Below are 16333 nucleotides of genomic sequence, written 5' to 3' on the forward strand. Positions count from 1 at the left end.
GCGACGAGAATTAAATGGCGACCGTACAGGGAACGCGCCTTCCACAGACAGTAAAATAACTTCGGCGGCTGCTTGCCTGTTTCGAAGAAACAGCAAAAACACCTCCGCCAGCAATAGATTTAGGAAAAACTAAGGTGTGCGTAGATGGGGTGAGAATATCGAAAAAAAAACTCTGAAAACTCACAGGGACCGTAAATAGACAACAACGGCACACACAGCTGCGATGCTGTCTCTGTCTTTGTTTGGGCATGTGAGTGTTGAAAGGAACAAGGACTGTAAAAAGACGACGACAAACATAGCCGTAATATGCGTGTCGCTGTGTTCATTTTACAGTCCTTGGCATGTTGAGTTTTTAGTTCTCTTTAATCAAGCCCCAACTATTCCTCCGAGAAACATACGAGTGATTCAAAATTAATCCGCTTGTAAACCACGTGCCACATTCTTTCCGCGCACCCACGTGTGAAGTTCCAAGTTCCATACGGAGGGAGAACATATAGAAGTTTTTGAACACTTTGTAGATTACGGCGTCAGGCTATCTCGGTTCGACCCACTTCCTCTCGAAGTTGTTTTGAGTATGCCAAAACTCTAGAGCTCAAGTGTTACAACGCCCACGTAACGCGCCATCATTACGTATACTGCCATTCAAAGGCAAAAGCCGGTGAAAAATTTAAGACTTCGCGATTTGACGTCAACGCTCCCCACCCCTCTTAACTATTCCTGATGAGTTCACACACACTCCTTATTACTTGTACCTAGCAACCATAGTCCGCACTTGTTTTCCTGAAAGCAGCGAGTATTAGGTGATAATTATAGACCTCGCACAACTGACTCAGCCCATCAATGTAATTGTGTAGCTAAATCGAAGCACTGATAAAGAACGGGCGCCACACTCACTAATCAGTGTTAGTACGGTTATCTTTTTGTGCCCTCTAATTCAGCGCTTACGAACGCGCTTAAGAATTGTTTCCTAATCATTTCTTGAAAATTCAGCATTGTGGTATGGGTGACTCCATCTTAAAAACAGTGGATCTGCTAGGCAATGAACATCATATTACTGAGGAACGGAAACACACTTAAGACTATAGGCGCCGTGCAGTGACTAGGTGGCGCAGTGGAGAAGTACTACTGGCGCCATCTAGTGTCAAGCATCTCTATTACTGGGTAGGCCTCGTCCAAGTGCTTTTGTGCTTTTTTGTTTGTACGTGTAGTACATGTGCGTGCGCAGTCGGTGGCGCTATGCCGCAAGTGACTTTTTGCGGCTTTAGGCCACTCTCAAACACGGAAACCTATTTTAGAGGCCCAGTTTTGTCCAAAGGGAACAAACTGTATGCCGCTGGCCACTTTTCTGGTGTTAAAGAAGTTGACCGTTCCTACGTGGTAGGCAAATGCCATTCGCAGCAAGGAAGACAAGTGTACAAGGTTTCCTTACACGTGAGTACACCATGTGTTTATATTTTTGTGTCCAGGAACTCGTGAAATAAAAAAAAAACGATTGATATTGATTTAAATGTACTGCCGACGGTCTGGTACAGTGCTAACCTGTGTGCTGTGTACTTCGGCAAGGCCCCGGAGGCCTCGTCAGTGATTGAAGTTTTAAAGGAGAATGTTTGCTGCAAGCTGAGCGAAATACTTCATCGTTGCAATTACATCACTCGTGCGTGTTCCCGGCGTTACGAAGCTGCAGATTTTTTGCGCGGTAATCCCTTAAACTTCTCGACAGCGTACAGCGAGCGTAACATGCACATGCTTTTACTTGGTCTTGCTCGCGCTTTCAAATATCATCCAGCCCGCTTTGTTTTTCTGTTCAGCTCAGCGATGTCGACAGAAAGGTGGTTGGAGGTTCCTTCGATTGCAGGTACGGCGCCGCCGGGAACTGCAAGCACTGTGCGGCCGTCGCAGTTTTTGTAAACAAGCACGAAGACCAGTCATGCACCTCAAAACCTCAAGCGTGGGGCAAACCAACGAAAGGCGCCCGTGGCTACGACAAGTCATCGATCGCCGAGCTTTTTGGTCGTAAGTAGCGGACGTAGGTGCAGCAGGCACATTTCGAAATTTTTTGTGTTAGAATGAGCGGCGTTTGCAACGCCTGGCAATGTTATATTGAGCATAATATGACAGCCTACGATCAAATAAATTGAAAATGAGAGCGCTAATTTTTGCGTGCTTCTTTTTCAGCTAACAAGCACCCCTTTGTGGGCAAGAAAGAGCCCGTAGCTGTAGACCCTACATACGTCCTAGAACATTTCCCAGACATTGAATGCCCAATGGTGAATGTTTTGAGGCATGTAAGCCAAACGAGCTGTGCAGAAAATGGAACTGAGAAGTTCGTTGAGGATGCGACGAGTGAAGACTGTGCCGTCCTCGCTGAATTGATCCAGCCACCGACGACCGTCTACCACGCACTTGTGGCTGAGTGCCATTTCCCAAAAATGAAAATAAGGAAGAAGGAGCATCACAAATTGCTGCCCCCAGAAACAGCCCACTACTATGAAAGCAACGTGAAGTGCACTGACGCTGTTTATTTTTGTGCGCTCACTAAAGGGCAGGCACGGAATGCAAGGTGAGCTCTGCAAGCACAATTGTTGCGTAGACGCATTAACTCTGTACCTATCTTTTTCTTTTTCTCAATGTAAACAGGTGGCACAAAGAGCGGAAGATCCGCGTAACTTGTTCAAAAGCACACTCCATTATGAAAACCCGGAAAGGTCCATTGGAACTGGTGGAGGCAGTGATAAATGCCCCATACTTCACGTGCGCCGCAACAGAACATGGTATGCTTCTTAGTTGTTTTTTATGGGGATGCAATAACTCCCACCCCCTTTTTTTTCAGGAACTAAAATGGAACCTGTGGCAAGGAAGGCATTCGAGGAGAAGGTCTTCACAGCAGTTGTGGAGGTACTTATCGCTGTGCTTGACGAAGGTTCCAAGTTTGTTAACTGCCTTGTATTTTGATGAAATGTTTGCAGGCCGGTCTCGTGGTTCAGCAATCGCAACCATGGCTGTGTGGGAGCCCCGACGGCCTGCTGCAATACCAAGGCAGCCCTTGCCTTCTTGAGATAAAGTGCCCTCACAGTAGAAAGGACAGCATGTTGATTGATGCAACGGAGGAGGTTTCCTTTCTGAAGTACGTGAAGTACATAGATGGTCGGCTCACGTTGCTCAAGAGCCATAAGTACTACACGCAAGTGCAGTTGCTGATGTATGTCTGCAACATGAGCACGGGCTTCTTTTTTGTGTATTCAAACCTCCAGAGCATTACTCTTCTTATTGAGAGAGATGAAGTGTTTATTAGCACAGCAGTGCGAGCTCTTGAAGATTTCTACTTTGTGTGGCTTTTGCCAGCTCTTGCCATGAGGCACATGTAAATACTTTGTGCATTGTGTATAATAAAAGTGTGTGAAATGCTCTGTATTTTTCTATGCTTAGAGGGAAGAAACACGCACCTCAGGTTTCCACCTGCATTTATTGTCACAATTAAAAAAAGCATGCATCAGGACTGCAGTACCTGAACCTAGTCAACAGCAGGAGCGGCATTGCACGTTGCTTGCTTGCCATTCTCATTTGGTTCCAGGATAGGGGGCTGCAGGTTGGCCAAAACGCAACACATGTGAAAGACATCACTCATTGCTGGAAGCAGCTCTGTCGGCACTTGAGAATTCAGGATGTTGTACAGTTTTATTCGCTGGATCATTCGTTCTACATGGATCCTTACTTGAGCAATATTGTACGTTTCTTGCACTTCATTTTCGGTAAACTGCCCCTGCCCGTGCAGGAAAGGCGGCATCACAAGCACAGCCTCTGCCTCATCAAGGCCTGCCTGAATGCCTGGAAAGCCCTTGTCGGCCAATATCGTGTCCCCTGGTTCGACTAAATCCAAGAATCCAGAGTTCACTGTAATGAATGCATCCGAACACCTTCCACCGTATGCTTCAGAATTAAAGCATATTGTGCCGCAGGGTGTTATAGCCACAAGAAATTTCGCAGTGTAAGTTCCCTTGTAGTGTGAATAAAGGCCCCTTTGCTGCTCCACGCTGCTCGGCTGCTCTGTACGCACCTCTGTACAGTCAATTATCATTGAGCAGCGTGGGTAGTGCAACTTAAAACTTTCTGGTAGCCGGGCTTTGATGACACTTGCGGGGGGGCGGTAGATCCACTTCTGTGTTGCAGTGCTGAGTGACCGCAGGATGCTGTTGAAGTGGCGTGAAGCAGTCGTCCTGCTCACTGAAAATAGCACTGCAAGCGATGAATAGCTGATGCCCAGTTTGAGCTTCATAAGAAACAAAAGCAGCTTGTCACAGAGGGGAGGGTCACACGACCGTTCGGCACGAGTAGTCAGAAGGCACAGCAGAAGCGCAAAAACATCCATTGAAACTCCACAGAGATCCTTCACTGCCGAAGCACAAGACTTCACGCTGTCGTAGCCTGTGAAGCAGCTGGTCCGGTAATCGGACCCACTGTGCCGGGACACCACACACGGGCTACACTGCACTTCTACTTCACAAACAGCTTTGTGAGAAACCTGCGAACAGGCATCACTCCCATCGATTGTGAACAAAAATACCGAAAAGGTCTTCTCAAGTAACAGGTTTTCTTCGGTTTGGCAGACCTTGAAAAGAAAAAGATTACAACAGGTGGTTACTGGTGAGGAAAAAAACAGCAGTGAGTGCTGGATGCACCCTGGCCAGCCATGCAGCCTTAAATTTTTCACAATTGAGGCACCCTGAAAAAAGCAGCGGAGGGCTCAGCTTTTTGTCTACCAGCACTCACTTTATGTGACAAAGCTTCGTATAGCCACTAATTTTATCTGTACACCCCTTTTTTTCCATGCTGTGTCGGCTACTGCATGTTTACGCTATTACTTCTCATGAACACGTTACCTGGTCATGCTTTTGGCGCGACGCTTCTGCCACGGCGCACAGCAGCTCCAAGTTGTGCATGGCTGGAACAGAGTCCGAATCGCTGCATTCCTCAAGGCATTCCGAATCCATAGCTGCATCGCTGTCTGCATCCGCTTCGCTTTCTCGGAGGTCGCGAGCGGCTGAGTTCCTTTTGTGCCACCTTGGGAACCAAATAGCATCGTCAAAGCGAGTTCGCTCTTGTTATGCAGGACGAGGGTCCGTAAAGGCGAGCGCCACATGTTTGTTTGCGATGCTTACCTTTTATACCTTGACACGCTTGCTTTCGAGTTGACTGGGCGCGCTTTGTACGCTGGTGGGAATATCGTGGGGAAGTACACGGGATGGGAGGAGATTGAACTTTTCTCGCCGCCAACGAAGTGCTTCGAGCATATTCTGGAAGCCTCGTTGGGGTTCCATTCCGAGCCGTCACGATCGCTGTAAAGAAAACCCGGTAGCTGTTAACTAATGCGAGCATTACTCGCACCACTGAGGGCCCATTCCCACTTGCGGGCGAAAGCGCCGGGAATTCTGTCGCTTCGTCGCGCGGCGATCGTTTTTGTGGTTTGGTCGCTGCGACAGAACTCGCGTCGCTTCGTCGCAAGTGTAATGCGACTTGGGCAAGTACGAGTGGCTCACGATTTTCGGGCACGATAAACACCTATCACAATATGCATTTGCCCCCCGCCACGCAATCGCGTGACGGAGGATGCTATTCACTTAGGCACTGGTCGAGACAATAACAAACAAGCGTTCTCCTTACTTCAATTTTCGTACTGCCGCAATCCATTTGGTCCGGCGGTCCTGCTCCCACTTTCGGCCGGGAAACCTGTACAGGCTGACGCCATGCTCTCCTTCTCGGCTGTGGCAGTCCTTCACGCAGCAGTATCGGCGGCTATTGCTACGTTTCTCGGCCTGTCGCACTGGCGGGTTGCCATTTTCCTTGCCCTGAAGCATGCTGCTGCCGGGAATGGGCCAAACCGATCCCAAACGCTGACAAAAACTGCTCTGAAACAATAGAAAAACACTGCCCGCATGGACGACTGGCCACGACTGGCTTCGTGGCCGACCCAGCGTTGGCGCGGCGCGCCGTCAGGTGTCGCGACCTCCGCCGAAAACTTGACTGCACGGAGCCTATGGGATATAATGCGAAAAGGAGAGACCCAACGCTCCCCTAGTTCAGGAAAAAAAAACATTAGTGCACTTCACAATTCTCGGGAATCCCGCGTGCGCCTTCAACAGCCGCTGCAGAAAGAGCCAGTTACGAAGGTTTACGCTACGCTTCGTCTGCTTCTTCATCGCATAGGCCTTCCGCATGGTCAGCCACTTCAGCTTCCACACTTTCATCGCTACGGCAGCTTGACGACGGCACCTGCGGAGAAACGCAATTCAGCGCACCGCGAACAGCACGAGACTGATGAGACACGTGGGGAAAGAGCGGGTACAGGACAGCATCCCTTAACTTCGAAAGCAGCCAATCACACACGACCGGATGAAGAACGGGAAAGGAGGAGACGTCCTTGACTCACCCTGCCTTCCTTCGTCGGGATTTCCGGTCGTGCGTACGGAATGTGGGTACTTAATTACATGCACTTTAGCGTCAAACTTTTTGCGCCGCCCTGCCCATGGCCGCCAGCGGCGTCGCGCCGCAGCCTTCAGCCGCAGCTTGGGCGACGCCGCTGGTGGCCGTCGGCAGGGCGCCACGAAAAGTTTGACACTACAGTGCGCATAAATTTACCCGTGCTGCATGAATGTTTCAAACGACATTCTGGTCAAATGGGCTGCGAAATTTCAAATGTCATTGCAACTGAAAGGAGTTCCTGCCATCTACACGACAAAATGTCGAAGGCAGTTGATAGCTTCGTATTCAGCCGCCAGTTTTTGTGTCGCCACTGCTGCCCAGTTTCGTACTCGTAACTTCACAAAAAATTTATTTTAATGCTAAGCTTGGCCGAAAAACCAGTTTAGATGATAAAATTGTTTGCAATCGCGCAGTTAGGTTGGTTCGTTTACGAAACATAAACGGCAACGTCGCTTTCGTGCGTGTTTTTTTTGTTTTTTGTTTTGCGCGTAACAGGTGGGGAGACTTCCGAGGTTCCTTGCAACTGTAGGCTGAGTTATAAATAACTAGAACAAGTTAAAATGCTTGAGAACAGGCGCTTTTCCAACGAATTCTTACTCGTAATTACGTTTTTTCTAGTTGAGGCAAGCATTAGCGGCGCCCGGTAGTAGGAACGTGCGCGTTTCAGAACCTTTTAATTACCTCGAAGGTTGATTGCGGGGCTGCTTCGACTGAAAGAGGTTTTCTTCCCAATGTCTGTGAATAACTACATGCAGTAGCTGACGAGTGGCATTTGAATCAAATGAAACTCGGTTCAACTGACTTGGAAATGCCTTGTAGCAAAAGTTCAGATCTCCACGGGTAGATGATGGTCAGGGGTAGAGCAAGTAGACTGAGATGAAATAAAGCGAAAAAGAAAGAAAGAAAAATTAACCATGATTTTTTGTAGGTGTAATGAAAGGCGCTTCGATTGCAAGAAATACGACGTGTGCGACGTGTCCCCACTGAAGATAACGCGAGTGCAGGGCCTCCTGCCGCGCCAAGCGCCCCAGCGAAAAGCGAAGATAGACAGAAATACCCAATGGGATGAGACAAGAGCCTCCATCCTTAAGTTTTTTTAGAAACGTGTAGACAAACTCCCTGTAATTACAGCTGTAAGCTGTAGTTAGATCTGTAAGCTGTAATCCTGGTAATTACCGCTTACAGCTTATTACGACGTAATTATAGCTTGGCTGCGGCAGGGGAGCACATGCATAACTTGACACTAATCTTAGTAACCCGCAGAAGATTAAACGAGTCAATGTGTATTTGTCAGCATATATGGCATAATTAGAACACGTTGAGCATAAATGAGAAGTAAACATGTAGCGGATGTCTGTATATTGTATTTAATTGTGAAGTTCACATTCAGTGGGTAGAGGACAATGGGAAACAAGCAAAGAAGCACGATCCATTCGAACACAATAAGAACAGCACTTTTAGGAACTAAATGAACACTATTATAATAAATAAAATACACATAATAAAGTGTTATGCATTATGGTATACAATAACTAGATAATACTACTGCAACAAAGAAGATGCCACTTAATTCAGGGCGAAAGTGTTTCTCACAAAAACAAAATCAGATATAGCGATTCCAATTAAGATAAATGAAACTTCAGCCTACCAAATATTTGCTATAAGGCATACACGAGAGTTGTGGAAAACTGTCGTGTCTTTTATCCAATTAAAATTTAGGCTTTCCCCTTCTCCTCCCCCTGTCTCCTTCTTATTCATATGCTGGAAATATGCATTCCTCAGGATAGTGTTATGCCTGTTCATGGGTTGCAGACAATCCACCCAATGCCGTTACATCGAACACCAATTCATAGAAGCAGTTTCATCTAACGCCGTTTGGTAGAAGAACGTTTCATCAAGGAAATTTCATCGAATTGGGTCTGACACAATAGAGCACAGATTTTAGTGCACATTGAACCGCCACAAATGCAATTATTTTTTTAGCGCCTCTATCTTCATTGTGATCGTTTTGGTATGACCATTTCAATGCGCAAGAAACCGCTGATTTATTTTGTTGAAGCATGGGGCCAAGCACTTTGGCACGTATACCTTTCATGAGTTGGTTAGATACTGGCATCTACATAAGTGTCTCAGCCTCAGCAAGCCACACCAATTGTTCGGCCTCCGTCCGCCAAACCTGCCCTTTGACCTTCCTGCCACGAACGTCAATAGAACAAATTTACTGCGCGTATTGCTAAAATTTTGCTGGCTGCAGGCGTTTGACGAGCTTAAGAAGGAGTTTCCTCCATCCGCCTCGGAGCTGGTATGCTGGTTCGCATGGGAAAGCTACGCCAGCTGCCCGAGCTTCCCGGTGGACTGGCGACCCGCGCGCAACCTCAATTCCGCCAGGAGAAAATATATCTGAGGAAGGTTGGCACTGCAGGCTTTAAAAAGTTGTCGGAATCTGTCATCCTGGCGTTGAGTGGTTTTTCAGCCACCTGCAACAGGAAGAAAATGCTACGGACGACTGGTTGAAAGAACTTTTGCGTAGACAGCAGCAGCCTAAGCAGAGGAAGGCTATGCTAGCCAAGAAGAGGCCCTCGAGCACGCATCTCTAACCACCCAAAAAACAGACCAGTAAATGATTTTTTAGAGCAAATATTTATCAATATAAATAGTTACAGCGTCTTTGTACATGTTTATGTCATTGTACATTGCAGTTATATAAACACCTCATACCTTCCTTACAAAGTAAACGTTTTTGATTTCTGCCAGCTGGTCGATAAATTTTAGTGCGTCCTGAAAATGTGAGCCCACTGGCAATTTGAGCGACTAATTTGTATAAACAGAGTTCTAGAAAACCAAAAGAAAGAAAATAACCAACATCAGCAATCACAACACAAAAGGCAGCATCACCCGGAGAAACTTCAACTTAGTGCATGTTGCCTGTAATCGTCCGGGAAGTGGCAATGACAAAGACTGGTTGTTTAAAAGTACGCGGTTTTCTTAGGCGGCCCTAAATTATAAATCCTCCATGCTTCATGCATCTCTTTATAACGAGAAAACTTGAGCTTTTCTAGCAGCAACACATCGCGACTGCAGCTTCCGAACAGCATTCCATAAAACTGGCGACGTCATTTCGATGAAACGGCGCTCGATGAAACGGTTTCGATGAAACAGACATACCTTCGATAAAACGGCGTTCGATTAATTGGCACGTACCCGTCTGTTAATTTCTTTCCCTCGATAATATTCTGCCATCAGTTGGCGACCCCCAGTAGACGGGTATAGCTTCGTGCTAGGACCACGTTCTTTAGCACAGTGGCTTCAATAAACCAAATCACCACATTAGGTTTTTGGTAGAAGGCTGCGGCGCCAGTGTTAGCTTTGATACTCTCACCTTGTAATCGACTTGTGCATGCGAGCGTGTGTGATTTCTTTCCTCTCCCATTACTTTTTTGTACTCCTGTTTTCTCACATTATATGCTGACCGCATCGGCGTTCCCTGAACTAGTACCATGTGCCGACCAGATGTGTACCTCTAGGTGCCCGTCACGTGCTTTCTGCTATCTTTCTCTTCATGACTTGTTTGACCCTGTCTGTTCTTTTCCTATCAATTTTCCTTCTTTTTGCTGCTCTTTAAACAGGAATGTACACCTATTTCCTGTCGAAACTGCCTGTCAGACTGCTTTTGTGCTCTCTACTTTTTCCTCCCACCACCAGATGCGAAGTATACTCGCTCAAGTTTCAATCACCTGACTCTAATTCTTAGAACGGATGTGTATGGCCAGATGCGTACCATATGCGTACATGGGCATATCTTTTTTAAATGCAGAGCATTTCTTAGCCTCGCCTGTTCCTGCGTCGGACGGTGTCAACAGTTTCGCGTCCGCAACAGGTCCGCCTCTCCTTCCCTCCTCTCTCTCAACAGCAGCTGGCGCGCGCATGCGTCGTAGTCAGCGCGTTCGCTCCGTCGCGGTCTCGACGTAACAGGTGCGTGATAGCAGCGTGTTGGGACGTGGAAAGGCGCGCGCTGCTTGCGCATGCCTGCTCTCCCCCCCGTACCGGTCTCCCTCTACTGTGCGCGCTGAAAATATAGCGGCTAGCGGTCGCTCGTGTTTCAGTCACTGCGTTGCTCCTTCCTTCCTTAATTGACGCTCGTGCCCACGTTTACTCGTGTCTGCTACTCCAGCATCACGGAAGAAGCGATGGAAGCAACACTGCCTTCAATCAGTACTGAGGCCCCAATGCTCTGCATTTACTCGTGTTCCCGTCGCGGGAAGGTGCGGGAATTTTTTTGACCCATCTCCTGCCCCCAGTCGCCACGGGACACTGAAAATAGCAATTACCTTGTTATTTTCTTTTTCTTCGTACTTCTTATGTTCGTACCAGCACGGCCGGATTCGACTCTCCTCCCGCGCTCTTCTCCTGATTTCTTCGTTATCTTTTTTTTATGCCCATGCCAAATGCGTCCAAGGGCATATCTTTTTTCACCCATCTTTTTCTCCCATGTTGCCATGGGGGGAAAGGGGAATCACCTTGTTAAATTCTTGTTAAATCCTTTTTTGTTGTTTCTTCTTTTTTGAGTTCGTTTTTTCATGTTCGTTCCACGTGACTGCAAGTCCTTTGTTATCTTTTTCGATTCCCGGGCCAAATTTGCGCACAGGCATATATTCTTTTGACCCCTCTCTTTCATCACTGTTGCCAGGAGGAAAGGGGAATTATCTTGTCACATTTTTTGTTGTTTCTTTTTGCTTCTTTTTATCATGTTCGTACCATGTGACTGATTTTTATCTTTTGTCCCTCTTGCACTGCTCTAATTTTTTTGCTGCCCACCAACCATTAACCCATTGTACAAACTCTCCCTTACCGTGCCCTCGCCCTTGCTACATTCTCTATTTATATAACCCTGAAAGCAACTTTTTCTCTACTCTGAAGAAAGGAAGTCCTCCTAATGCAACGTCCGTAAACTCTAATTCTTAAATGTTTTTCTCCTCTGTCTGTCTTTACTTACCTTAGTATTATATAAATATATATATATACTTGAGAAAATGGTAGACGCACGATCAAAAACAAAAACAGTGGTTTAGTGATGTTTCGACTGGAGGACCAGTCTTCATCTTGAGTAACATACACCATTGGAGCACGCACCATTATATAGGTGCAGAGGGTGTGCTGCAGTGTAACCTTTCTTTAACAACATTGGCGGGTTGGGGCGAGGGAAGAGGGACGGGAGGGCATTATACATGTGGCACTATACATGATGACAAACTCTTTTCTAAAAAGCCCAGGAATATTCAACTTTATCCATAAAAAAAAGACAGGGTAAGGAGCTGTTCAAAAACACTTTTCATACGAATTACACGAATAAATGCATGGTGCAGGGAACGTCTCGACACACGAAATGCAAAGTACACGAACAACAAATAAATACAGAACGGAAGCCGCCGGTGACACATCCATTCCTGAAAACACCAATTACCGGCGGTGTGGGGAAGGTCAGGGCACTTTACAAGTTCACCGAAGTCACAGAAGAGCGCACGTGCCAGCAACGCAACCAATTATTTAGCCAGGTAGGAAGTAACTAGGTATGTCCTGCGTGGAAGCAACTATTGAGTCGGTCGCCAGTAAGGGTCAACAAGTTTCTGTGTATACAATAAAAGCATGTCACAGCATGATGGAGGCATGCAAAGAACTGAGTAATGATTGACAGTCCAAGAAGCGGAGGGGTGGGGGAACCGCCCAACATCTAAGAAAATGGGGAGTGACCGCGCGGACGGCGCGTTCGCGAAACAAATCAACCCCCCAAAGGGGGCTGCCAACCGCGGGAGCGGAGGCCTACTGGGAATGCAGCTACTATTCCACGGAAAAAAGGGGAGACAGACAAGGGTGGGGAGGGGTGGGAACGTGTGGTGGCTGACAGTGTTCGGTAGGGCAAATGAAACAAAAAAAAAGAAAGGAAAATGGTGAAAATGGCTTGGGTACCCACCAAAGACGATAATTTCCCAAAACTTTCATCAATGGCTGAGGATGCGGATTTGAACTTGTAAATGATATACGATTCGCGGATTAGTCTATAATGGTGAGAGCGAAACCCGGTTCTAATATCGTGGCTCTGAGGTGGTCAAAAGAATTCCCAGGAAGGTTAACGACGGTTTTTAAGACTTAAAATGCAGCTTTGACAAGCTAACAAATTCCACTTCTTTGAGACATGGGAGGCAGCTTTGACCAGCTTGTTACCTCAACATCAGCGCGAGCTGAATAAAAAGGCAAGGGAAGGAGCTGGTGCATCTGGTGCCGTAGACTCAGGTTCCACGTTTGAGCTCCCTGCATCTCTTTAACCCATGTTCCTACCACAAGTATTTCTTCCTTAACGAAGATCTCCCTTTCTCTGTCTCTTTTCGAAAAAAGGCAATATTGTTCAACCCAGCCTAGACAACACAAAATAAACATTTTGATACACTGACACTGACGCCTCTTGGCCAAAGCTTACCAACACCTCCCATGCGCAATCTTTCGCGCTCACATTTTAGGCACAGTAGCGCAGAAAGCATTTGACTCTCCGAGCCACGTCGATTAAAAGCCCTCGTTGCTACTCTCTATTTTCGATGACTTGAAGTGCTGCTGAAACATAGATCGGAAATGCAGCAGCTACGATACGAAAACGCTCCGTGGTAGTCGGAAGTATCGCTATCACGCCTTACATCTTCGTATCAAAACGTAGATGTCTCTAAAACTTTTTCTTCCCACGTTTCGCCACCACCATTTTCTTCGCTTTCCTCCTCGCTCCGCTTTCCTTCTCGCTATCTCTTCGGTGTCACCTCTCGGTTACATCGAGAGACGATGGGGAGGGACGCCGCAAAACCACGTACACAGGGAGCTGTATCACAGCTGCGCTTCAGAACAAACATAGGATTACTGCATACAGCTGCACGTTCGAGAATGGAGATGCAATTGTTCGTAAAGTTTTGATGGACGTGAAAAAAACAATGTTTTGTTTTCAAAACAACACGAAAACATGAAACACACAATTCGCACAAATTAACATGCTTATTAAGGCGAAAGCACTCGATGTCTCATCAAACGCTAAAAGAGACCGTATAGCTGCTGGCAGCTACACGAATGAAGTCAAATTACGGCCACGGTAAAAAAATACACAAAATATACATACATAGCGATTTGGGTTTCAATGGGATTTGAACCCAGGTCGCCACAGCCACAGCCAAGTCTGGTAACTACAGCGCCTAGCTGGTACCGTGCCGTGGTGGGCAAGAATTATCCAGATGCGTGCCGCATGACTGGTGAAGGTGACAGCACCACAAACACGATGCAGCACTGAAGCAGTCTGGGATAGTCACGGGGTTTCACCTGCAAATCACGTAAGAGACCTAAGTGTCCGATAATTTTACAGCAAAGCTGTATACCTCTACACACCATCGGTTTTGTTTCCGTGGGCAAAAGTGCCAAGGCGCCAACAATATACTTGTACACTGCATCTTTCGCCACTCGCCAGGTTTCACGATAGTGGAGGTGGTCCGTTTTTTTTTCTGTGAGTATTTGCCATACAAGGAATCGCTCTGAGCCAGAGCCCTTGTACTGCTTCTGGGGAAAAAAATCGGTATATTGCCTGTATTTAAACGGGCACTGACACAGAAATTTTCCATCTTGTTCATTTTTTGTTGCTGCGATAAGTAGCTAATCACCTATTTATCAAGTATACGTATAAGAACCTTCTTTGCTTTAGCTCACGATGGTTGGTTAATTAACAACGTTTTTAATGCGGCCAGTCGCAGTTTCGGTTTCAGCGAGTGCCGCAAAGGCTGGATTTTGTATAAACAAAGCTGCCCACGTGACTGTCGGATGGATATCGCAGAGCAGAGCTGCCGTAGCATCGTCGATTTTTCATCGGCGGCAGTTTCTGCTGATGCTCCTATGTAGTGATCTTCTCGGCATCGGATTAATTAAAAAGCGACCGTGGACGCCATGCAGACGCCGCAAGTGCAAATTACTGCCGCGGCTAGAGCACGACCCGCGACGTTCAAGGCAGTGGATGGGGAGACGCGCGCTACGAGCAGCCGGCCGGTTTGCCTACAGATGTTAGGCTTAACACTGCTCCAGATTTTCGATTTCCGCCGTCGTAAGCGGTGCAGATGACGATTTTTAATGAAATTTACCATCCCATCCTTCTTCGTATCTCCAGCTTTGTTCACGCCATGAGTCCCATTTAGTGGAGCGGTAAAAAGTTCTCAAACGGGCTACCTGCGCTTTCCTGGGCCCCTTCGCGGCTGCGGCCGCCGCCCGCCCAGTCACCGTGTTTATGGTATACGTGGCTCCCTCTGTGCGCCTGCCGTGCGCCCGGCACATTTGCGCGTCCAGCGCACGGTGTAAAAAAATTGTTGTCCAGTTTAATAAAAAGCAATAAGAATAGAGTTTCTGGAATCGCTGTAGAACTTAGGTCACGGCCAGCAGCCCGATGAGCCACAGAAATCGTGGCGCCTCCGCCACCAACGGTCAATCGTTTGCAGCTAGGGCGCACAAGCACCGACCTCCGATCGGAGCTGCTAGCCGGCGGGAAACCCCGGCACTACGGAAGCGGCCAACAGATAACTCGTGTCATGTTTGGATGTTGTTTATTTACTCCCCATCCAAGCAGATACCGATCTTGCGAAGACCTGCGCTGGCCGCTCGGTTGCGTTACCTCCCGTTTAATAATGACTTTAGATATGCTCTAGGCTGTATTTACCGCGGATATTTTACAGATAATGTATTTGTGTTCACACCAATCTATCTCCGAGGTTATCATGACTTCAAAATTTTGTGTCAGTAGACCTTTAAGGCTGAAGCCTTAAGTGTCCTATTCTACGGAAAACCGCCGATGTTGGTGTAGCGCAGTCAAGGAAATGGTAGCCACAGTCTCAACGTCACTTTGAGTGTCTGTACGAAAAGTGTGACATCGTTCTGACGGGTACATACAGTAGCGCAAGTTAGCCGTTCTGGTTGCGTTACAAGTTTGTGCCGCGCGAACGTATTCGATTGATTGATTGACTGTATAATTGATTAACTTTTGATTGAATAATTGGTTAATTGGTGGATTTATTGAACTATTGATTAATTGATTATTTGATCCATTGATTGAATGTTTGAATAATTGAATATTTGATGAATCGATTAATCTATTATCCAATAAAATCAATTACCCAGTTAATTATTTAATTTATAATTAATTAATTATTAATTATTAATAATTAATTAATAATTAATTAATCAATTTGTTTTTTATTCATTGATAATTCCTCGACTAATATTCGTTGATCGATCGATCGATCGATCGATCGATCGATTGATTGATTGATTGATTGATTGATTGATTGATTGATTGATTGATTGATTGATTGATTGATCGATTTTAGGGTTAAACGCACCGACGCAACGCAGGCGATGAGGCGTGCCGCAGTGGACGGCACCGGATTAATTTTGACCACCTGGAGTTCTTTAACGTGCCCTGAAATCTTGTACACACAGGCGTTTTTGCTTTTCGCCTCCATCAGAAAAGCGGCCGCTGCGGCCGGGAATCGAACCCGCTACCTTGTGCTCAGCAGCGCAAAGCAAACGAATTCCCTTTTTTTCCGCGCTTTCATTTCACGTACCTGCTTCCTCCGAACACACCTGGACTCCGTCTATTCTGTCCGCTGCGTCTTCGACAGACTTTTACCAAGGTTGCACACCGCTATCATCAAATAAACGAGGCCGCATTCATTGAAAAACAACTTAAGAACTGCTGACGAAGTAAAAAAATTGCGGTGCGCTTTGGTGGCTGGCTGATAATACCTAGTTTATTTGCCATCTAAATTACATGAATAATGTCATCTAAAACATG

The 16333-nt window shown here is 46.6% G+C and overlaps 1 protein-coding gene across 1 annotated transcript; it reads right to left on the minus strand.

Annotated features, from left to right (window-relative positions):
- Positions 1-3511: 3511 nt before the first annotated feature.
- Positions 3512-4988, minus strand: LOC144146690 (uncharacterized). Its single transcript, XM_077678617.1, has 2 exons — positions 4878-4988; positions 3512-4606 (listed from the first exon to the last, which is right to left on the minus strand). Exons 1-2 carry the CDS (start codon positions 4986-4988, stop codon positions 3512-3514), a joined length of 1206 nt encoding a protein of 401 aa, XP_077534743.1.
- Between the last annotated feature and the right edge of the window lie 11345 nt (positions 4989-16333).

Source organism: Haemaphysalis longicornis, unplaced genomic scaffold, assembly GCF_048455015.1.
Source record: "Haemaphysalis longicornis isolate Haplotype H1 unplaced genomic scaffold, Haemaphysalis longicornis Haplotype H1 scaffold_7, whole genome shotgun sequence".
In the NCBI taxonomy this organism is placed as follows: Eukaryota; Metazoa; Arthropoda; class Arachnida; order Ixodida; family Ixodidae; genus Haemaphysalis; species Haemaphysalis longicornis.